Consider the following 25,891-nt stretch of genomic DNA (forward strand, 5'->3'; position numbering starts at 1 on the left):
ACACAAGATTTTAACTACGATCGAAAACATATTTACAATACAAACAATCGGAGAAAGCTATTCTCCTTTTTTTATTTCCATGTCATCAGTTCAAAAACTATTTCTGAGCACACTTTAAGTAATTGTTGATTGCTTTAAGTAATTGTATAGTTTAATTTATTATAAATATCTCCTCTGTTTTAATTTTTAATAACTACGTATTTAATTCATTATTATAGAGACTCATAAAGTAGGTTTGCAATTTTTTAAAAATCAGGTTTTACCATAATATGGATTAAAGTTATGCCCATTATTTTCGAGTGTCAAAACTACGTTATGGTTTTTAATTTCATTATTTCAAGATATGTTAAATTAAATTCTTTATTAAGAAATATAGCCATATAATATCTGAGTTTGAGAGAAATGTTTTTATCTGATCGTTTAAATACAGTCGACGAAACTTCCTTTTTATTTTCTTTATTTCTTGTATTTCCTATAGTGAAGTTCTTCTTTTTTTTTTTTTTTTTTTTTAATTTTGCAATTTCATTTATATATGCCCGCAGAAAAATATAATGTTTTACAAAAGTAAAGCTTGGCTGGTTTACGTGATTATGGCGAAGCCTCGAGGGCTATCTGCTTAGTAAGCGTAGGGATGCCTTCGTGAAAGACCTTCTAAAGAAAACTGGCTCATATATAGCACGTTACGCATGGGAAAAATCACGAAAATGCCCATGCAGCCAACCCATTCGCGAGATTCAAATCTCAGACCGAACTACCAGTGTTCAGCGATTTTACCGCTTGGTCGCTGGTGGTTACCAAAAGGAAAGCTTAAAAAGGGTTTAATAAATAAATTGATTTAAGGTATAAAAGGTTTGATTAAAACTGAGACAATGCATTAAAGAAAAAAGCATTGTTTATAAACATCTTTATAGCTTTTCTTTAAAATTTTGGTCAATATTTTATGATTATTGAAAGAGAGACCTTCCTATTTCCTATTGAAAAGATAGTAAATTGATTCCTATTCCTATTCCTCTTCCTATTGTAAGAGAGACATTCCTATTGAATTTTTAGCATAAATCTAGTTTGATCACTTTTAAAGATGGTGTTTCAGCATTCATTAATTCTACTCTCACCATAATTTCTTCCTAAAATGATAATTATAAACCGATCACACATAATATGCATGACTGATTGCATTTTGATGTAGTGGAAAGATTTATTAATAGATAACTAAAGCGAAATTTTGTGATTTCTTTGCAGTTTTGATAATTTTTTTTATAATTTTTTAAATTAAATACGTATAATTACTCGAAATCAACTTTTTATCAATCGGTGAAGCTCTAATATTTTATATCATATGATTCCTGTTATAGTATTAATATAAAAGTTACAAGATTAAATATCAGCTATAGGAACATTCATTTTAAAATCTTCTGACATTTTGTTAATAAACCTTTTAATACTTCAATTTTTTTTTCGCGATGAAACAGTGTACGGTTATTTGAATACCTTCGTGGTAGACGTTCCATGGTAGCTGACTTGTATTCTTTATAAACCATGAAAGCACCCATACTGCGATCAGATTCTCCCGATTCAAACCTGAGACAAGTTAATGCTCAGAGGTCCTATCCGCTTGGCCGCTGGCGGAACAAGAGTATATAAATAGGCAAGACGTAACATTACAAGGCGTTACTTAAAATAATGAAACGTTACACCATTTTTTTTCTTTTTTTTTTTTCTAAATATTAATTCTCTATAATGAAATGCAAATCAGCAATTATACAGCTTGGAAATTCTGATAATGTCGCTTTCACTGAGCCCAGGCTTATCCGCCACGTCCTTCAATTTCCTGCCGTCTTTAGCAGTCATAGTTTTCAAGCCAGGACTTTTACTGAAATAACCTTCTCCATACAACATAATAGAGTCGTAATCAAAGGGTGTGAGCAGTTGGTTTTGTATCCGCGGCAGCTTCTCAAACTGATCTTCCTTGCCTAAAATAAGAAGCAAATAAATTATATACGTCCAAAATAATTACAATATTCTCTAGCTAAATTTTTAGATAGGAAGTAAATATTTCAGTGAAAGAAAGCAACATAATAATGAATAATATAAATTAAAATGATCAACATCCACTTCATGATAGGAAAAAAGATTTTATTAATTTAGTATATTAAAGGCTTTTCGTCATTATATAACTAATGCATGCGTCATGCGTGTTGTATAAAATGATATAGCAAGGATTATTTCTGAATAATTCACTTCAGAAAGAATTATTATAAGCATGGTAATATTCTAGGATTGAAAATGAAAATAGTTAAATTAAGAGTCTTGGGGGTTATTAAAAACTGAAGTTAGAACGCTGTCTTACTGATTCTTTCAATGGGTAAAGGCTGTTCGGCTGTAATAAAGTCTATGCAGTTAACGTTGAGTTTTCGGTGCTCAGTTCTATTTTCATTATTATTAGTTGCAAATGAAGACTCGTGGTCGTAGTTAATTGAATTAAAATTTAATTCTACATGCTACAGGTTATTAAATAACTTCTTGTTACGGATTTAACTGTCAGATAACCAATAAGAGTTGCAGTAAAGTTTAAGAAATAATAAAGCCGTGCATTAAGATCAGATGACAGTGAAAGGTACCAGAAGATTTGGATCTTGTTAAGTAAGAAGTGATCATATGTCAAAAGCGAAATGCATAATAACCGATCAACCTGATGTAAAGCTTGCTTTATACAGCTTGACAGATCTGAGTATATCTAAATCAAAATTTCAGTTTACTCACCGGGCAGTATATTTTCACAATGAATATTCACATAGTCATCTCTATCTGCTCTTCTTTGCTCATGGAACAAACCAACGGAATGCCCCAGCTCATGGACAACGGTCCCAAAGTTGTAGCATCCTGCTGCAAGAGATAGCCGATCACTTCGGGGATTCCAATAACATCTGAAATGATTGAGTAAAAGTATTCAGAGGATTCTTTTGAGAGGGTGATTATCTTAGCAGAATGCGAATGCATTAGGTTTTTAAAAATACAAAATGAATAAAAAAGTATGAAGTTTCTTAGTGTAAGTGAAAAATTTAAGTATGAGAGTACATTTAGGAATAAACCTGCCTACTATTAAATATTAATATAAATTCATTCACTTAGATAGAAAAATAAGAGAATAAACACTCTCCTCGCTTGTCCAACAAACTCCGATGTGTTTAAGAAAGCATATATTCACATTAATATATGTATATATATGTTTAAAAAAGCATATAGACATTCATAATTTATACTAATTTATATTAAATTACTACAAAAATATTAACTGAAAGCTGCTGCAATCCTTAAATAATATAAAATACGAAATTTTATATTAAACAAAGTAGGATAATTTTAAAAATGTTTTCTCCGATGGTAGGGGTACTTTCGTGAAGGAGTTTCTTATGGAAGCTGGCTTTGATTGAGAAGAAAATGTATTTGAAAAGACATGGACGCACTAGGCTTCCAGCCGACAGAACTGAGATTCAACCAACAGAACTGAGATTCCAAGCGAGCTGCCATTGTTCTATAAATTTAACCTCTCGGCCATTAGTTGGCTGAAATCAAACTCAAGGGTATTTGCCGATTAGTGGTACCCAGCGGTATACTATCAATAGCATATTAGTGCATTTTTGACCATGAACTATATTTTCGACGTCAGCAGATTGATGAAACAAGTTTTTGAATTCCCCAAGAACATTGTTAATTAGAAATAATAATTAATTTTTGCTCCATATCTTCGCAAGTTTAGCACACAACTGATGCAAAATGCAGTATGCAGTAAAAACTGACACCAGACAAAAAAAAAAAAAAAAAAAAAAAAACTGGTTCCAAATCTTTCCACTGAAGGCCCACCAGCGGTCGAGCGATAAAATCGTTAAACACTGATAGCCCTAACCTAGGTTCGAATCCAAGCGAACAGCCTGGCCGCATGAGAGTTTTCGTGCTTTTCCACGTGTGTAACGTGTATACGAGACAGTTTCCTTTAGAAAGTCCTCCACGAAGGCATCCCTATCCTAAGGCAGATAACCCTAGTGTTGCTTTGCCATAATAAACTAAACCAAATCAAACATTTCCATTGAAAAAGCTACCCAAGAAAAGAAAAAGGAAATTATGCAATGCAGATAAGCTTTACACCAACTTTTCTGAAGAGGACTTTGGGAAAAATGTTAATATTTATTGCATACTTTTTTTATGTATTTTAACAAAGTACGTTATGGTATCTTTCTAAAGTGAAGGGTGCTTTCGTGGCGGAATGTTTAAATGAAACTAGCTAACATTTGCTTTCTTTATGAGAAAATATAAAAAAATTACCATGCGGCTACCCGTACCTCAGGATTTGAATCTAAATCGAACAACCATTGGCTCCAAACTTTTCTTATTCGGGCAGTTTAAGGTGCTAGTATTGATAGAACAATTCAGTGTAATTATTTTCTGATCTTATATTTATCGTGCTTCTTGTGCTTATCGCTATGACCAAGCATAAAACGGCCTCGAAACAGCCTCATAAATATTCATGATGGGGACGAAAGCGACAAACTACCAATGCATGGAAGATGTATGGAACTGCTGTTAAATTGCAGATTTGAAAATTTATGTAATTAGGTGTCGTATTACTTTTATTTCGTACAGAATTTAATGATGTGTATGCATATCAAAGTAATGTACTTAAGCAGCAGTTTTAAGAGTTCGCAGTAAGAGACTTAGTTCCGAATTTACGCCGCTTGTTTGAAGTAGCTCTTTTGTACGAGTAAGTTAATAGTTGGTGCTAGCCGCTTTCTTTAAATTATATTGATATTCTAGGCTCAGCTTACATGTGCACAGCCGATGTAGCGGTTTAGATAAAGAAAGAGTCATTCGTGTTGCCAATCTTTACTTTATTGTGATTGTACATCTTATTTTCTGTTCACGTTACTTAGCCACAAGTGGTGGTTAATCGTGAGCACTGAGTGAGTGCGTGTTTGTTCAGTTTAGTTAACAAAGGTTATTAAAACCTTCTTCTGTCGTCATCTGTCTTTCAAAACTTAACAAGAATTCGCTATATAGTCTTTCAGTAGGGTCTACGCGTTGATGATACCGAAACACACAAGAAGACTCTATAAAACAATGTTAAACTTAGTACGTAGTACTTCACTAAATTGTTAAATATAAACAATTAAAAATTTCTCACCCATTGCCAGGATAAATACGAACGCATTGCTTGTCGCTTTTTTCTTTGGATACAAACCGGATGCAAGTTTTGTTTGCGTAGTGTTGCATGGCTTCTTGGATTAGTGGTATCTGTGGATCTGCGATAGAGTGCAGAATACTTTGAAAAATTTTTTAAGTAATTTTCAAACATATTAGCAAATCATATGAATTTAAATTTAATTCACAAATATAGATAATGAATTTAAATTATCAATTCACAAATATAGAAAATTAAAAATCAATCCTATCAAATTACAGCTTCACACTCCAGCTTTCTATTAAAGTTTCTTTCTCTATAAGTTCTTCATGCAACTACTAACTGGTAAAACTTTCAGAATATCAATTTTAAACAACTTCTAACATTGCTGAGCAAAGGTTACATGATACAAATATGCAGTTTCAACTCCAATATCAAAGGATAATAAATATAATTGTTTGCTAAACAATAAAATGTTACAACCTCTTCCCCCTCCAGATAAACTTTAATTGATATATTCATAAATTAAAGTTTACAATTTTTCTCAAAACACAATACATAATTCAAATACAATAAATAACATAATAACATATACTCAGGAAGAGAGGAAAGAACATAATTTTTTTATCTATATAGAGAAACAAATTATTTAAACAGACAAGGGAGTGCGACTTAATGCGTCTACATTTGTATGGTTTTTATCACTTCGATAAACGACAGTTTAATTGTAGGGTTGTAATACTAGCTCCCATCTCATAAGTCGTGGATTTAGATTGACATTATTTTTTAGCCATACTAGTGGATTATGATCTGTCATGATCAGGAGTTTAGTATGCCCGTCTAAATAACATTGCAGTTTCTTTACAGCAAATATTATGGCGGCGCATTTTTTTTCTGTGGTAGAGTACTTTTTTCAGTTTCTGTAAACTTCTTACTGAGGTATAATACTGGATGTTCATTGTCTCGTTCATCGTTCTGAGCTAAAACGGCACTCATACCAGAGTTTGAAGCATCTATTTCAATTATTTTATGTTGAAGTATTTTATCAATTTCTGTTTTTAATATATTTGTTTGTTTTAATATATTTGTGTTTTCTGTCAACAGAATATCATGCGTTATTAAATTTTTCCAGGCTAAGATTTTGAAAACTTCAACAGCAGATCAAGCAATTCTTGAATTTGTTGTTCATTTAGCTTATCATATAAGTAACAGTTTTCTTTAATTTCCTCAAAATCGAACAATGTCGATTCAGAGTCAATTGTTGGGAAATTTTTCTCCATATCATCAGTTTCAGATTCATCTTCTGTAATCATAAGGTTGACCGATTCTGCTCGCCTATGATAAGGTTTTAGTATGTTAACATGGTAGACTTCATTAAGGTCTCTTTTTCCTTCGAAACTCACAACATAATTATTTTCGGATAATTTCTTCTTAACCTTCCGAGGACCTTTCCATTCAACAGCTAGCCTATTTGGTTTGCTCGTTGATCCAGCTAATAATAAATCTCCTTCAGAGAATCATCTTTTGATAGATTTACGATCGTACCACTTTTTTCTTTTGGTTTGCATTTCCAGCATTTTATATATGGCCAGCTCTTTGCATCTTCTTAACCGATTTATTAATTCGAAAGCGTATTCAACAACATTATTTCCTTCGTCTTGAGGATTCCTCCATTGTTCACATAATAATGTTACAGATCTTTCAAGATTTCGGCCATATACTAATTCTGCAGGTGTAAATCCCGCACCCGTGCGCGTTACTGTTCCTAAAGCAAATAGAGCTGCGGGAACTTGCTTCTCCCACTCAGGGGCTGCTTCGATACATAAGACTTTTAAAATTCGTTTGATTGTTCGGTAAAATCTTTCAACGGGGTTGCTTTGCGGGTGGTGTACTGTTATGTCATGAATTCCAATTATATTAATGTTTGTTTTAAGTTATCATTATTCTAGTATTTTTATTTGTACTCATTTATATTTCAAACGGATAAAAGGAGTATTCTTAAAATGTTAAAGCTTTATTCTTGAAACTGTATAAAGTGTAACAAAGACAAGATACGTTTACGAGAACACATCTGGTTTATGGTCTTTTTCTTAACAGTAGAACTGAAGTTAGTTAGACTGTTTGCCATCTCGTTTACAACTCAAATCATAAATCGGCTTTCTCATTCTCACTAGCTTTAGCTTTGTTATATTTGTAATATTTCCTTCAGTAAGTTTACGTAATTGGATTTTCTTACCGCTAGTTTCTGCTTGTTGGCTGGGGGGACTATTTTTCACGTTTTTTCCGAAGTACTGATGGTCAGGACTTCATTGTCAGATTTTTCTTGTTTTTGATTCGTTGTGGGGGTGCAGTTTCTCAGTTAGAGATAAAGTAAAATTTTGGGGTTGGTGAGATTTAATTTTATGATTTTTTTGTAAGCCTATGAATTTACGGGGCCGGAGTCTGATTTGAGTGAATTTTGAGCAGCCGGGATGTGAAAGAGAAAGAAAGATCGAGGGGCGTTTGGCCTTGCTCAGGGCTTAATGAGCAAGAGGGCTTGGGCTGCGTCTGTCTTTGCTCTGGAGGTTGCATTGTTTTGCGGGAAATGTTTAAGAAGTTTTTGTGCGAGATGCAAGGAACATTTTCCTCTCGAGATGTCTGGAGAAAAGTGAGCGAGCTGCAAAGAACATTTGACTGTTTACTATTTGACTGTTTACTATTACTGAACTATTTTAGCGCGTGATTGTTAGTGAATATAACTGACACTTGGAAGTTTCGAATCGACGTGTAATTATTACTATACGGCTCCTGTGGTTCCTGATGCCTAGACGTTCCCCACAGAAATATGTTCCTGAAGAACGAACTTTTCCCTGATCTGGCGGTTAGTTTTATAAAAAGGACTTCACCCCACTGGACCCCGTTTCCAGATATTCTTGTGAAGAATGGACTTCAGCGCGCGAGTGTTAGTTTATTAACTGTAATCAAGGTGTTGGCTCAAGGAAATCGACTTCCTCCGTGAGAAAAATTGGACGCTTCCCTCAAGATTTTATGATCCGGGAAATCTGTGAGTGATTTTTAAGTTCGATTACCTCTCTATCCTTTCAAATTACTTAGAAGAAAATCATTTATTTTATACAAGTAAACTACTAAGGGATTAGAATATTTTGAATAATGACCAGTTAATTTACAGTCTGTAAATGATTTTTTAAAGATTTGTTTTACCAGCTTAATGAGTGAGATATTGAACGTCAAAAAATAGTAAACTTACAAATTAATATGAGTATGTTAATTTTGGAATAAAATATGTGTTATTTTTCATCTTAAGGTTTATTAATTATTGTAAGCTGCAACTGTTTTTTTTTTTTTTTTTTTTTTTTTTTTTTTTTTTTTTTTTTTTAAGAAACATGGATCTTTATTGAATTTGGTGTTATTGATGTTTCCCTTTTTACACGGGTTCTCACAACGCGCTCCAATTGTACTAACTACTTAACTCATTGTTTTGATTAGGTGTTGAGATTTAGTGATAAAAGACATTTATGTGCCTTGATAGAATTTCACTTTTTATGATTATATTGTTTATATTTTTTTAGAGTTTTGTCCGGCACCAAGGTTAAGGAAAAGTTAAAAGTCAGTTTAAAGTTTTAAGGTTAAAAGATTAAAAACCCTTAACTTTCAGCTACGCAATAGTACTGAGCTTCTAGTTACTTTTATCCAAATTTTTCTACAAATTCAATGGCTAGATTGCTCATAAAGGATGTACCTTGATCAGTTTGTATTTCTTTCGGGATACCCATTCTACTAAATATTTGCAACGTGGCTTCAATTACTGACGTTGTGCCAATATTAGGAACAGGTACAGACAGCATCCGGATATTTTGAAGCTAAACAAATAGCTGTAATTAAATATCTATTGCCATTTGGTGTTATTGCAAAAGGGTAGCATGCGTCAAAGTTAATTTTTGAAAATATTTCTAAAATAATTGGTACTAAAGTCAAAAGTGCTTTGGCTTTATCATTAAATGTACTGTCTACACTAGAAATACTCATCAAACAGAATGAATTTACCTTATTCACAACGAATATATTCAATTTATTCACATATAACTTTTAAAAATGGATATAATTAGATCATACACAATATGTATTCTGAATCTTACACTTTAAAAATCAAATCTTTAACACTTTAAAATCTTTAAAAATCAAAAGAATGCAAGCTCTGAAATAAGAAAACACCAAAGTCATAGTAACACTTTCAGTCCTTCTCAGCTCAGTTAAAAAAAGAAACTATACATTTAAATTCTCTTAATCCACAGGTGTTAGTAAATGCATAATATTCGAGGCTAATTGTTGCTTGAGTCACTTTCTCGATGCAAAGAGCGATAATATGCCGTGAACATCAATTCAAATATTAATGCGGGATAAAAATCGCGTAAGTGAAATGTCAGCGATTAATTAAACTCGTAAAACGAAAGCACTATGAGATTTTCTACTATATTTATAACTGCGAAACAAATGCAAAATAAAACGTAAACAACATACCCTCAAATGCACGAAGATTTAGCTATACAAGAGCAATAGTAACTCATTGGTCCACTTTCGAAACTCCTCCCTCAGTGGCTACACTGTTGTGCACTTGTGAAATATGCAAACCGTTATTGTATATGTCTCTAACAAATCATCATTCGAAGATAGGCAATTTACCCTTTCGTTTGGTTTTAAGCGAAAGCACTGAGGCTTAAAATGTTCGTATGACTCATACTCGAAACAACGCGTTCGATATCTTTTATCATCTAAATTTTCTTGGTTGTTGTTTTGAAATTGACTTCTTTGTCAGTGATATTTTTGGTATTTTGAGTCATCCCATTTATCAGAATGCTTAAAATGAGGCGGGTACTCTATTTTTTTCACAAAATTATCATAACGAGGTTTAAATGATCCTTTGTTAATTCTCTCAGTTTGATTGGCAGAAAATTTCGGTTTTATTGTTTTTCTCACATCTTCAATTTTGTTAACCATCTCAGTAGGTAAAATGATGGTAGTCCATTCATCCTAAAATGTTTTTTGAAATCAGGAGAAGTATGCTTGTTAATTTGATCAACCAGTAAGAGATCTTTTAGCTGTTCAAAAATTTTATTGTTTAATCCGTTAAGCCATCTTTCTAAATAATTCCTTAATTCATAGTAGAAATCATACCAAGTACTTTCAGTAGACTTTTGGTGTTTATTAAATAGTTGTCGAAATTTTTCCGCACTCAGTTTAAATCACTGTAATGGTAGACATTTTACATATTCATACTTTTTCGCGTCCTCTGTAGCAATAAGCTGTACAATATCAGGAGGCAGCAATGAAATAAGTCGAGTCACTTGATTTTCAGCAGGTATATTCATAGTTTTAGCTTAACGCTCAAATAACACCAAAAATAAACTTACTTCATCTTCTTTAGGGTTGAAACGTGGCATGACATCGGGAATTCTGATTTTTAAAGGCTGCTCAGATTTTTTAACTGCGTAGTTTCTACCGGCTGTGCTTTTGCCGCCAATGCTTCTAACTGAAGTTTCTGTAGCTCAAAAGCTCTAATGCGCTTTTCTCTTTCTCATTCTTCTTTTTTTCCCCTTTCTTCACTTTCATGTTCCTTTTCTCTTTCTTTCTCTTTCTTCTCTAATTGCAGCCAGTAGTTCTCGAGTAAATTCCTCATCATAACCGGGACTTTCAGTAATCAGTTTATGCAATAGAGCAATCTTAAATTCATGTCTCACGGTTAAACCTAACTCTGCCAGTACCTTTAAATCCTGTTTTCTACTTTTAGCTAAGAATGACATGTTGAAAAAGTTACCTTTAATAAGCTTTCCTTGAGTTTTACAAATCGTACCTGTATTAAAAATATATACTAATTTTTGGAGAGACTTAATTTGTCAAATACAAAATTCACACTAACCAATTGGAGAGAATTATTTAAACAACTTTGCCAGTTTGGCAATACAATGGAATTTTACCCATGTCAGTTTAACAATTTTACTATTTCCACGCCTGGCTGGCGATAACAAAAACAATTTTTGCCAGTTTGGCAATACAGTTTAGCTATAATACGTCAGGATGACGTTACTATCTACCACACGTCTGGATGGCGAGAACTAAGAAAAGACTTTTGCCAATTTGACAGCACATTCAAATCACACTACGTCATTTTAACGTTACTACTTATTTTCCACGCGCCTGCTTGGCAACAAATTCTAAAACACAGCTAACAAGTATTTTTTTTTTTTTTTTTTTTTTTTTTAATGCCGGATGGCTTACACATATTAATTATCAACATAAAAATTCAATACAAATAACAGTAAAGCCTAAATAATAATTTTAAAATACTTTTTTACCACAACTATCAATTATAATTTATGTTTAACAATTTTAGTATCAGTTATTTTACACAAAAACTTACACTATTTAAATATAATTCTGAAATGAAATACTTAAATTCTATGGTAAAATCGCAGAATAGGCTGCATCAACAAAGTTGAGAAGGCGGAGCTGTGTGACGTCCATAAATGGTGGGACTAAGCTTGTGACGTCACAATGTATTTTGCATGGACCTTATAAGAGATAGACTAACCCAGTGGGTGGGGCGCGCGTCACCGACATGTCGGCAAGAAAGAATAGGGACGATCTGGTTTACTTTTAACACTGAAACCTATGGCGTTTGTATCACATAACTCTTTTTAATTATTAAATGTGGTACGTTGTATAGTGATGAGATTATGAAAGCCAGAGTTTTTTCCAAATAGGATTTAATATATCTCATTAAAGCACGTTTTACTGCATTTCGCGCATTTTTTTACACGCGTAATTCTTGTAGAAACATCTTTACTCTGGTAAAATGGTAAAAACTTTAAGCACAAAATTTATGAACTTAATTTTGCGTAAAAATAAAGTAAAATTAAATAAGATTGATAGTACGCGATGCTTTGAAATAAATAAAGTAAAATTAAACAAGATCTGATAATTTTTTTTTAATTTAATGAACATTTTCAGGCAGTGATTTTCCAAACTATAATAACATTACAAAACGATCATATTTATTTGATTATATGATGATTAAATTATTAACATTAAAGTGGATTAGTTATTTTAATAATTCATAAAATTCGGAGCATAAAATTTTCTGAGCGTAATGAAGGAAAAAAAAAAGATAAAATAAAATCTAGAAGCACTCTTTTTTTAAAGTTTTGTGTCTTATCTATATTTATTGAATATCAAGTTCTTCACCCGTAAACCACACACATTTGAAAACAGCATAATTTTCAGAATTTCCGCACTGGAGATAAAACTGTTATTTTCCGTACAGTGCTCGCTCTGAACTCGTTCAGTTTGTTAATCAAAAATTCGTTAAAGTTTTACAAAATATGAAATAGATTAAAACAAATTCGAAATTCGGCCGTCCAGATGCCTATGTTCGGGTGGACGATTACATTATTCAAAATTTAATGGCTCTAGATACTGTCGTTTTGTCACAGTGCGAGAAACATACATGTATTCATGCAGATTCTTCATTATTTAATTTCTTTACATATAATACAGGGCGATAATATTTGGTAACAACAATTTGCGAGAAGAAACGGACATTTATAGTAAAACAGCACAAAATGCCGCTTCGAACCTAACAGCCTTTCTAGGCTACCGCCCCTTTGGGCTAATAAATTAAATTAACAGTAAATAAAAAAAAAAAATCTTTTGCAGAACTAAACATAAATTTAAAAAAATAATCACTATAAAATACAAGCAAAATTAATTATTACGGTTAAATACAATTTTAATATTAGAATTAAATGTATAAAAATTTTTAAGGAGTCAAAAGTGTTTATCACTATGATGTATTATGAAATATAACTGAAATAAAATTCCTTTATAGAAATTGTGCTATAATACTTACCTATAATTTTAAAACAGCACAATTTAGAATTTTAAACAAAACTTTCAAAAATTCGTTTTTAAATATTTTAGTGTTTTTTTACTTATTTACATCAATAAAAAGCATAAAAATTGCAAGAGAAAATTTCTTGTTTGAAATTTTCTATTAGTTCAGGATTAAAATATTATTTTCTAAAAGTAGTAGTTACAAATTTCCTTACAGCATAGGAAAAGCGAAAAAAATATCCAGTCCTGAAAGCATGCAATAGCTTTATAATTATTTGGAACGTTAATTATGCTTGATAAATATGCTAAATTTTTAAAAATCAATCTCAATTTCAAAAATAAAAATATGTAGAAATTCTAATTTGTGAAATGAGGCGCTACAACCAGCTTTTTCTTGACAATTATACACGCTGCAATAGGCAACCAATGTTACATTTCTGCAAGTCGTCCCTACTCCTCCGGATGTTATCAAGGTGACAGCCGGCAACGCCTCAGACGAGGGAGAAAACCCGTTTGGGTTAGTCTATTTCTTATAAGGTCCATGGTATTTTGGCATTTACACTACGCGTACTTTCTATTTTTTCTTAAAAATAAAAATGAATTGTTTATTATTGTAAATTAATATCAAATTCTTTTACTTTAAATTTACATTTATAACATTTAGGCTTAGGCTTTACTGAAAATAAGTATAATAAATTGTTTATATTTAAAATTAGCATGATACAGTGAGCTAATTCTACCAGTTATTAAAACAATAAACAACATCGTAGTCTCTAATACTTTTATTTCATACAGCTTCAATATTTTCAAAGATTTTTAAGCTTTAGCATTTATACAAATAAAAAAAACCGATTTTTTTTAAATTTAATTTCATATTGTGGAGCATTTAAATTTTATCATTTTTACAAATTACCTTATTGCTACGCAACGACATAATTCCTCGAATACCAGTAATTAGACAATTTTCATTATTTTCTAAAAATTTTAAACTTAAAAATAATAAAAAAGAAGAATATTTTGTATTGCATATGAACATCATTACACAGCTTTCATATCAGTTTCTAAAATTCCTAAATCACGCCATATTCTCTGTAGGCATCCTAGAATTCTAAGCATTAATAAATGAAAGAAATCTAATTTCTCAGAATGAAAATAAAATAACATAAGAAAATAAATACTACAAATTTGGAACACTAAGCAATGCTTCACATACGCACACACAGACACATATATTATCAATGAACTCATATTATCAAGTGCAATTGCGATACCAAACACTACGTATTAAAATAATGAGGTAAACGTTACTTATAGGGTCAAAGTTTACAGTTTTGCTACTGTTGAGTAGATCGTCGGACTATCGATATTTATCGTAAGTCGGAAAGCATTATCAACATATCAAAAGCAAACAATTAAAAATACAATTTAAATAACAAAAAAGATGTCTCAAATATGATTTACAATTAACACAACAATACAAATTTAAAATACACAAAAGATATGTTAAACATTGCACATAAAAAAAGTTACATTATAGCTCGGCATCACACACAACCTCGTTTTCCCTTGTATACAACGATCCGTATTCGCTCGAAAAACATCAAAGAATTGCACAAACTCGGTGTCCACGTGCACATCCATCTATTTTCACTTAATAAAATCTTAGAATTGCACAAACTCGGCATCGCGCACAACCTCGGCATTGCGCACCATATTGGCTTTACCTATGTACACATCGATCTATTTTCACTTAAAAAGCATCACAGAATTGCACAAACTCCCTATAGCGCAAAGCATTGGCATTGCGCACTACATTGGCTTTGCCCACGTACATAGCGATCTCTTTTCAGTTAAAAAATCAGACATTGAATAAACTCTGCACTGCTCATATACTCAGCAATCTGCTTTCACTTAAAAGAAATCGAAGAATTGCTGAAACTCGCGCATAACCAACTCCACTGATTCGATTAAAAAAAAAAAAAAATGTTTCCAGAAAAATTACACAAAACGAAAATAAAGCTACCAGAATAAAGTAACTGCCAACATCCAAATTGTCATGTAAATTACAGGAGGAATCTGCAGTAATAGATCTAAGATTAAAGTTTATGCAATGTACTATTACGAGAATTGCTTAAATGCTTTCGAATTCCATTTTTTATATTTCTTGCATGCACTTGCAAATTATTCAACCTTTGTGATATTGGAAATATTCTACACTCCGACTGATACATGGCTTCCAGCCTAATTTTCAATTCGTACAGCAATCGTGGTGAAAATTCTCCTTCTGTGGCTTTTTTTAACCTCGCTGATTGTGTTGAATCTTCGACTTTTCAAAATTTATTTTTGTTTCACAAAAAGGGAAAAATCTGTCGGACAAGATCAGAAGAGCAGAAAGGCTGGAAAGACTTTCTGCTTTGAAATAAAAATTGTAATTTAAAAGAGTGTGCGTAACACCAAGCAATAGTTCAGGACTTTCCTTTAAATTGTCTCAAACTTTTGAGATTCATTGCTTCTTCTTCTAATAAAATTTCATTCAAAATGATTGATTTTCAAGATGATTTATCTGTAAAATCTCTTTCTTCACGGTCTGAAACTATTAAGTCTCTTGTTCCTAAAGAAAAATACCCAATTTTGGTCTAGGATTGTCTCAAAGTGAAGGCAATACTCAGCTCTACCTATCTGTGTGAATTTTTTTTCCAGTATGAAATTTATTAAAAATAAGTATCGAAACAGACTCACTGATGAACACTTGAACAACTGTATTCGAATAGCAGCCACTACGTACTCTCCCAATACTAAAACTTCTCGATGACAAAAAAAGATTTTCATCCCTCTCATTAAAATTAATAAGTCTAATAAAAAAATATGTTATTGCATTTGTTATATATTACTAGCTACACTTCGGTTTCTTTCTTATGTACAATTCAATTTCAGTTTCTTTTTGTTATGCACAGTTTAATTAAAATTAATTTCACGTTTACTAGAAATGTACGCTTATAGGTACTAAAATCTTATATATATATTTTTTAATTGATAGTTCTTATGGTTGGTAGCTCACAGTAGGATTTAAAAACTATACAGTAGCTCAGAAGCTTCATAGATTTGGCGACCACTGAACTAGACGAAGTAATCGATTTCCGTTATATACAGTAGTTGCTACATTTTTCTAAAATTGGCACAGAGTATTTAGTTCAAGAAAAATTAAAACAATAATAAATGAAAAAAAACTATATTAACTAAAATATATATGGCCGGTTAAAATGAGGCAGAGAACTCTACTATACCGATTTTTGAGATTTAATTATTAAATTTTAATTGGTACCCAATATTCTTAATTATTCTGAAATTTAATTTTAAACGATTATGCTAACTCTTTAGATTTCCATTTCTGTAATTTATGTTACCTTTTACTTATTTGTTTACTTTTAAAAACTGCATATATCTCGAAGTTCATGGTATCGGTAATATTTCTGTTATGCATTTGATTCTCATGGTATTAATTGAATTATCATGGTGAAATACATAATGACATTCCAGTATGTGTTCCTGCATCTAAGAAATGCTATCTAATAAGCTAATATAATTATAATTAATTTTCTGCTTTAAACAAATATCTCGATTTATATGATAAAATAATAACAAATGTGAAGTAAAGAAAGTTAAAACTGCACTGATAACTAAATTATAAATTCTCTGAAAAGTAGCAAAGTACAGAATTTTTTTATTTAATTTGACTTTATTAATTTTTTACTTTTTATTTTTTTAAAAAAAATTAATTTTATTAAATTTTTGATTTAAAGAATTTTTGATTTAATTAATTAATAATTAATAAGTCAATAGTAAATACTCACATAGTTCTGGATCAATTGTGTAAGGAATACGTCCATTTGGCCATATTCTATGTTCTTCCACCACAGCATTTCTATCCTAAGGTTTGAAATGCATGAAAAGAATAATATTAAACATTCATCTTCAGCTCACAGTATATAATATTATGTTGAAGCAGAATATTTCGAGCACTAATAAGGCATAATCATATTTAACGGAAACTAATAATTTGGAAGAGAAGCCGTTTATGCGAGTATTTTAATAGGAACGGGATTATAGTCACGTTATATGTAAATGAGTTAGATAATAAATTAAGGCAGAAACAAATAAAGGGCGAGATGATTTGTAAATAAATTAGCTTAAGGGAAATTGTCTCAGATTTATGCTACGTACGGTAAAAAATAAGGAAAACACCCATGTTGTCAGCCTATTGAGCGACATTTGAGCTCCTGTTGAACTAGCAGAGTTCGGCTTTTACGACGAGGCCGCTTGAGAAAAATAAGATAAAATTATGTATAAATAATTTATTTCTTTAGAAGCGAAACTAGAAATATTTAATATCTTTATTAAGTAAGCATTTAGATCATTAATCCTTCCTAAAACTTACGACTGCATTTAGCTATTTTGCAAGATTTGCTCTTTATCTGCCCATAGTGTCGACTTTTCAGGAAAAAAAAAATTTTTTTTAAGGATTATCTTTTTAAACAAATCTCTCTTGAAGAAAAGGGACGAACATCACCCTCAGAATTTTCGGAAATTGCATATAAAATGCATGCTAATCAACTTTCTTTTTCTGTTTATTTTTACAAAATGCATGTATGTTATTATTCGAGGACGATGACAATCAATTATTAACATTTTTAATTATGCAACAGGGAACGATACAATAAATATATATCTTTCATTACTAAATGAAGATTTTTGCTTATTAGTTATCAAAATACATTTTATCATAATCTTCTAAGTATTTTTTCTCTCTTTTTTCCTATTTTCTTGCTTTTTTTTACAAAACTGTCATTAAGTTTTAACACCTTGAACGAACTCTGTACTTTTAATATTGGACGCACTTCCGCAGAGAACCCGGTAAATGTAAATATTGCCAACTTTGGCGATAACAGTTCAAACCTGGTAACTTAGTGGATATACTGGTTCTTTTCCGAAGCGCCAACGGGTTCTCTGCGGATGAAAACCGCAGAGAACCCGTTGGCGCTTCGGGAAAGAATATTTAATAATTTATATCGTGACAAATATAAGTGTAGAACTTACCTCATCAAAATTTGCTGCTAACATATCTCCTTCAAAAAATCAGGATTGCGCGTTCACCGGATGCACCTGAATAGAAAAAGGAATGTTATTACTACTTCAGGGTTAACAAAGCAAAAATATTATTTCCCAGATGGCGCCACTGCAAATAGGTCCATGTAATTCAGCATGCTAATTAGCGTATATAGTCAATTTCCATTCCGACGAAACTATAAATTTCTTACCAGTCAAATGAAATATTTTAATAGTGATACAACGAAAATACGAAATTACTGGAGAAATTTAAGAAAACTGACGAAGATAGAATATGGATAATGCATTTAATTACTGATTAGAATGGCATTTCATTAATCCAAATTCTTTAAAACTGAAATAGTCACATTTTCTTTTAATTGTATTGATATATTTTAAGTTTATGTTTTGCCTATAGATGGCGCCAGTACATATCTTTTTTGTCTGTTAACCCAAATTATCCTTTATTGATGTGAAAGTACACGATTAAAACGTAGATATCTGGAATCACTTCAGGGTGCTAAGGATAAGTTAAAAGTTTTTTTTTTTTTTTTTTTTCTGTTATAGAGCGTTAGTAGGTTTTTATGCTGTAACTAGCGTAGTAAGTACTATGCTTGATTGAAAAATTAGTAATTTTAACAACAACACGGGGGTTCGTTTAAAATTCCATAGATATAAATATTTAATGGAAAAGCATAGATTACGAATGGCTTGGTTTAGCAAAGGCGAAGTAAACAATTCCTGTTTTCTTAGGGATGAAGAAAAACCTGTAAGGTAAATTTTTTCATATTTGCACTAAATACGCAAAAGCGAAGACGTTATCTATTAATAGCACTACAAGTATATTTGGCATGTATTAAAAAAAAAGACACTATAAAAGAAAACAATGAATTTAAATTAAAATTATATTTTGTGGAATGAAAAAAAGTAACTTACACTGGGTTTGTCGTCTCAATAGCTGCTATTATAAAAATGTCATTACATGTTTGCTACATTCAAAAGTTTTTTTAACCAAATTATCATTTTAAATGAAGGCAAAAGAAAAAAAAATGTCAAATATGACACCCTTTATCACTAATATTGAACACATATTATATAGCTCTTTCAGGCTTCAGGAAAGAGCCAAATACACTTTCATCCCGTGGCAACAGCAAATAAAAGAAGTTCAGTAGAATAATTAGAAAAAATCTGATGTGTACACCACATGACTTTCTTGTACGGAATATTAATTCTACACATTTTTTCTTGCATTTCATTTAAATTTATTGGATTGAATTAAATCTACTTCGCCGACAGCGCATACACCACAATAGAATAAATGCATTCTTTAAAATTCACACTATTTGTTTCCCATAGTGACACTCTGGCGCTAATTTCACTTAACAGTATTATATTTCTTTCGTATTATAACTCACTATGCACAAAATTTATATCATTTAAAGAATTATCTAATCGTTGTCACATGTTCTATTCAAATACTATAATAAAGCCAGAACGATGTATTAAAGAAATTAAGCAACAAAACAAAAAAGAAAGTTTTTCACAGACGATTGAGTACTTCTCATTCAATCAATTCAGTTCTCACTTCGCGACAAGGCAATAATACATAAAAAGGTCAAAATATCTGTATTAAAAATTACGAAGTAAATTTTAAACACTTATTTCCTCCTTGAAAATATTCCAGAAAGGATTAAGCATGATTTAATTCACAATACAGTCAAAAGTCGTTAATTCGGACACCCATAATCCGGAATGATCTATAATCCGGAACTCAAAGCTACAAACTTTCTGCGCATGCGTCAAATCGACGCATGCGCGTAAGACATTTACGGCTGCTAATATGCGTGTGCGCAGGCCCAAAATACGTTGACGCATGAGCGTTTAATGTATAACGAACGGTATAAGCTAAGCTAAAATTACCTAATTCAGTTAATGTTGCAGATTTTGTTGTTCCTTAATCTTCGAATTGGATCCAGCTTAGTATTTTTTGCAGACTGTTAGAGCAATTTTATAAAAGTAAGCATGAACTTTCGATTATGTCAAATAGAATTTCCGATATATATTTACTAATATGTAAAGGATCTACAAAGCGAAAGTATGTTTCGAAGTCCATTAAACAAAAAGTGGAATTGCTGCAAAAAATGGATAAAGGCATATCCTTTGTTTATCTAACCATTCCGAAATCTGTTTATCAATTTCACGCTGCTCTGCGGCGGGGGAACGCCGCGGCGCGCAATGAATTGGAAGTTGATCTGTCAGCACTATCCTTATCTTCAGGGCAGATGTTTTTATTTTATTTGGCTTATAATTCCTTACTAAATGTAGTATTTCATCTCGATGTACTCCGTCTTTGATATGATTTAAATCAAATTCCTCGTCATTAAAATTCGCTTCCGATAGCGAAGAAAGTAAAGTAAGCAAATAAATATTAACCTTTTTTTTTTTTTTTTTTTTTTTGTAAATTTTGATACCCTTTAGATCATAATTGTTGTTTATTTCATAAATTACGGTTTCATATTTATAATTTTATAATTTTTGCATGCTATCTTATTAGATTTAAACTGATGATCTACAATCCGGAAAAATCGATAATCCGGAATCGCCGAAGTCCCGACGAGTCCGGATTAACGACTTTTGACTGTAATAAATGAAGGCGTTATCTTTGTTGTTGCGAAGCTAAGTTTCTCTAGATTGGCAACAAATCCACTATTCTACTGTTTCAATGGCCACCATCACAAACATTATTAGGCTTAGCGGCACTTAAACAACTTTGAAATTGTTGATAATTCTAAAAATATTGCATACAGATTTACCAAAGGCATAAAAACCTTAACCGGAAGATAAGAACAACATAATTCAATCATTTATAAAGCAAAAAATGTACAATTTACAAACATATAAGAATAAAGAAACTGAGATCACTGAGCCGACGTTTGGTGCGGCCGACAGCAACCAAAATACGAGGTGCACATCTACATGTTATAGCAGCCCTATATATAAAATTTCCACGTTGTGAGGCTACTCGTTTTTGAGTTATGCGAGATACGTACGTACATACGTTCGTACAGACGCCACGAAAAATTCTCTTCAGAATTCATTTTAAAGCAGTTTTATAATTTTTTTGGAGGAAAAGAGTCTTTTATTCTGTCCTTACGTACAGATATCACGCAAAAACATCGTTAAATTTCATTCGATAGCTTTCAAAATGGATATTTTCTTTGAAATATGCTGCCTGAAACTTTTCGCGATTACAATACTTCCTTTTTACTTCGTACAAGGAAGTAAAAAAGTGTCAAATCTTCCACGTGCAGCATTACACTTCCTAATGCATTCATGACCTTAAGAATAATGCTTTAATAACGTTGAAGTGAATTTCAACGGAAATGTAATTGTAAAATAAATTGCTTCTTTGTGCTAGTTGCATTAAATTAAACAGCTTCATTAGTTTGCTATGAAACTGCACAAAGTTATTATTGTGTAACATAACTTATTGTGTAATATTAGCCACTAAATAAATTGGTATAATTTTTTCTTTTACGTTATTGCTGTAAGCTGAAATAATATTTATACTTAAGCAATTAGGCACGGTTGAAATTTTCTTTTGTAATCTCTTGTAGAATTCCTGGTAGCCTTTCTGATAATCTGAATTATTATCCTGCAGTCGATCAGTAGCCAACAATTCTTCATGTACATATGTATATGAAGAATGTACGTTGCTGTCTAAATGTCCAAATGAATTCAAACAACGCAAAAACAATAAATAAATAAATACATATATATTTAAATCTGAGAGCTTTCAGATTTTTTAACGTTTTGTGTATTACCTTTATTTATTAGATATCATGTTCTTCGCACTTAAACCATAAAATTCAATTGGACAGCAATATTATAAAATATTTAAAAGAGTATATCTTTAGAATTTCCGATACACGCACAGTCTCGTGCGCTGGAGATAAAAATGTTCCCCCCCCCTTTTTTTCCCCGTACAGTGTTGCCATTGCCCGCTTTGAAATCGTTGTTTTTCTCAATCAAAAACTTATATATGCTTTACAAAGTATGATATATATAATAAAATAAATTCCAAATTCCAAATTTGGGCTTCCAGATGCCCGTATTCGACTGTAGAACTACGTTATTCAAAATTTGATGTCACTGTGAAAAAGCAACGGTACCTATAGGTACCGTTGCTTTTTCAGAGTGAGAGAAACATATATATACATTCGTGCATATTCTTCATTATTTAATTTCTTTAAATATAATGCGGAGCTCTATAATTTGGTAGCAACAATTTGAAAAGTGAACCGACATTTATAGTAAATCAACTCTAAATGCCAAAACGAAATTAATAGCTCTTATGGGCTAACACCCTTTGGGCTAATAATTTGAAAGGCTTTAGATTTTTAGCATTCGCTCAAAAGGATTTGTTAAGGTTTTTTACGCTCTCGTTGACCTTACAGTCTCCCAGTCTGATTTTGCCCTCTCCCTAACCCACTTTTCCCCCCTTTTAGTTTTATTATAAAGGACTGATTTCTTCGTACTTACATCATATACAGTTCAACAACAAAATCACAAAATTTTTTAAAGCTGCATAACAGCATATGTTTAGAATGCTCGACGCACTGTTCAGTATTGGCATATATTTTTATATATTTTTGTTTCTCTTTTTATTATCAGTTTTTTACTGTGTTAACTGTTTTTATTTAATATCATGTTCTTCGCCCTTATGCCACATAAAATTCAATTCAACAGCAAAATAAAAAAAAAATAAAAAAATATTTAAAAGCAGCTTATCTTTATAATTTCCGATAAAGTGTTAGAAGTTGCCAAACATATTTCCTCTCGCACGGCTACCCACCTTAAATAGTTATCATAAAAAAAGAAACGTATATAATGATTTTAATGAGTAAATCTAGTGTAATTTCGTAAACGTATTGAATATTTCTAATTTGACATCTCATTTTAATACGAGTTAATTCAAGTCATTCACGTTAAAAATATAAAAATGTATTAAGAACTATGTTTATTGCTTTTAAATCGCTTAACTGATTATTCATCAACTTTCCAGATTAACTTTTAAAGTATTTTAGGCCTTACTGAATGGCAACAGGTTGACGCGTGGGTGATAAATGAATTTTATTTCCGGCTTCGGCAACACATTGCTTTCATGTAGCGGAGTTTGTTAATTAAAACTAAAAGATAACTGTCTTACATTTTCTCGAATGATAATGGTCTCGTGAGCTGATAATAAAAATATTTTATTTCGAACAGAGTTGCGACTGCTCGCTTTCAAATCTTTGAGTTTGTTAATAAAACAAATTCATTAAAATTTTACAAAATAAGAAATAAATAATAAAACGAATTCGAAATTCAAAGTTTTGGCTTCCAGTTGTACATGTTCAGGTGGAAGGACTATGTTATTCAAAATTCGATGGCTCTGAAACATGCATATATACTTGCAAATTCTTATTTAATTTCTTTGAAAATCACACAGAATAACAGAATTTTTGTGGTAACAATTTGAAAAATGATACGCTGTTTATAGTTAATCAACGCAAAACTCTATTTCCAGACTAATAACCCCTTTTAGGTTTAAAAAAAAAAAAAAAAAAAAAAAAAAGAAAGAAAGAGAGAAGAAAGAAAAGGGGAAAAAAGAAAGAACATTTGAAGAGATTTCGATTTTAACATCGCACCAGACAGCTAAGGATTTGTATGCTTTCGTTGAGTTTTTAGTTTTCCAATCTACTTTTGGACTTACTCTGCTGATACGGGTTTTTCTGTTTTTTCAGATTTTATTAGAAATCTCTTGCTGTGCTTTTACATCGAATAGAATTCAACAGTTATAAAAAATTTTAAAAAAGCAGTATGTTTTTAGAATTCCCGATAGTATTGCCATGCAGTTGTTTTACTTTCCCTGCATTCTTTAAACATAGTGCATGGCGATAACATTTATTAATTATTGTTAATTAATATTATTGTTAATTAATATGTATATGAAAGTATATAGTCAGTATTCCTTCATTTGTGCTGCCACCTTCTCAACCTTTTGACTAACGCCTACCATCTAAACAAAATTGAAAACCTTCAGTACCACCACTAAAAAGTACTACTACCACCAACACTCTTGAACAAAGCTCAGATCGCATAAATTTACTGATTGTTAGAGAAAAACCTTAATCAGGATGTTGTGGTTTTAATTTTTGAATTTAATAGTTAAAAACACTTTGATTCTTTGCGTACCACTTGTTTTTCCCTTGCGTACCACCAGTTGAGAACCCCTAATTTAGACTAATACAACCTCTGGTGATAAAAGGGAAGACGGGAAAAGAACGTTTCCGTCTAAGCTCATGTAAAGGATTAAATAGTTTAAAAAACCGAATTAAGATTCTTTCAGATATAGAGAGTTGCTACATACATTATAATCCCTACATGCATGATGCTTATTGCTTATAATTTTGCGGATTATTCAACATTAATATTTTGTAAAAAAAAAAAAAAAAAAAAAAAAAAAAAAAAAATCTGAAAGGTTTCAGATTTTGAAAGGAGCGTTTTTTTAACATTTTGTGTGTTGCATTTATTTATTAAATATCACATTTTTTGCACTTAATCCATGAAATTCAGTTCAACACAATATCGCAAAATAGTTTTAAAATGAGCCTATCTTTAGAATTTCCGATACAGAGACTCCCGCGTTGGAGAAAGAAATGTTTTTTCTGTACAACTTTGCCATTGCTTGCTTTGAAATCCTTGAGTTTATTAATCAAAAATTCGTTAAAGTTTTACAAAATACGAAACCGATCATAAAACAAATTCCAAATTTCAAATTTGGACTTCCAATTGCGCATATTCGCAGTAGGATTACGTCATTCAAAATTCGATGGCTCTATATACCGTTGTTTTATCACAATGCGAGAAATAGACATACATTTATGCAGATTTTTCATTATTTAATTTCTTCAAATATATTGCAGGACTCTACACTTGTTGGCAACTGTTTGAAAAGTGAAACGGACATTTATAGTGATTCAACGCAAAATCGCAAAACGAAAACAATAGTCCTTTCAGGGACAAAGCCCCTTTAGACTAGCAAGTTGACAATAATTAAGACACCAGACAAGTTGACAATAGTTTACCTACCTCCTTGAATCCTTTTTCCCAATGCCTTCAGGCACAACGCAGAATGAATTGCACCTAGAAAGCAACATACGGTACGCTTCCCAAGCACAGGGTTTTATTCCCATTAAAAATTTTAAAAAATAAATAAAAAAAAGGTGTTATCAGAGTGCGACACTACATGTTTGCGTTATCATAACTGTTAAACTAAGTTACTGAGCTAAGGTTTTTCTTGTGATTATTTCTTCTTTATATTTCTCAGACTTGCAATACTATATTTTCGCATTATCATAACTGAACAGCAAAGAAATTTCCCTTGAGATTAAGAATTTATTTCTTCTTTATATTTCGCAGACTTGCAATATTACATTTTCGCATTATCATAACTGAAGAGCAAAGGTTTCCCTTGTGCTTAAGAATTTATCTCTTCTTTATATTTCGAAGTATATTTCAGGTGCCAATTTAGCTCTTTACTTGTTAATTAATATGCATATGAAAGTATATAGACCGTGTTCAAAAAAGTATTTATGTGGTCTTTATCCATTTCCAATCATTAAGATTTTTCAAATGATGCATATTTTCATACTTCGGCATTTTGAGTTTGAAAGATCAATTTTA

General features: G+C 31.4%; 1 protein-coding gene across 1 annotated transcript; it reads right to left on the minus strand.

Annotated features, from left to right (window-relative positions):
• Positions 1–483: 483 nt before the first annotated feature.
• LOC118185275 (astacin-like metalloprotease toxin 1) lies at positions 484–25,384 on the minus strand. Its single transcript, XM_035355116.2, has 6 exons — positions 25,298–25,384; positions 18,155–18,220; positions 16,912–16,987; positions 5,177–5,294; positions 2,761–2,924; positions 484–1,970 (listed from the first exon to the last, which is right to left on the minus strand). Exons 2-6 carry the CDS (start codon positions 18,176–18,178, stop codon positions 1,750–1,752), a joined length of 603 nt encoding a protein of 200 aa, XP_035211007.1. The 5' UTR covers positions 18,179–18,220; positions 25,298–25,384; the 3' UTR covers positions 484–1,749.
• Positions 25,385–25,891: the final 507 nt, after the last annotated feature.

The sequence above is a fragment of the Stegodyphus dumicola genome, chromosome 1 (assembly GCF_044657685.1).
Source record: "Stegodyphus dumicola isolate Sdum_Otavi_A_Nest chromosome 1, ASM4465768v1".
Lineage (NCBI taxonomy): Eukaryota > Metazoa > Arthropoda > Arachnida > Araneae > Eresidae > Stegodyphus > Stegodyphus dumicola.

Coding starts and splice junctions, on each gene's coding strand:
- LOC118185275 (XM_035355116.2), bottom strand. CDS start 18,178: ATGTTAGCAGCAAATTTTGATGAG. Junction 16,988..18,154: donor TAGCAGCAAATTTTGATGAG/GTAAGTTCTACA, acceptor TTCAAACCTTAG/GATAGAAATGCTGTGGTGGA. Junction 5,295..16,911: donor CACAATTGATCCAGAACTAT/GTGAGTATTTAC, acceptor ACTCTATCGCAG/ATCCACAGATACCACTAATC.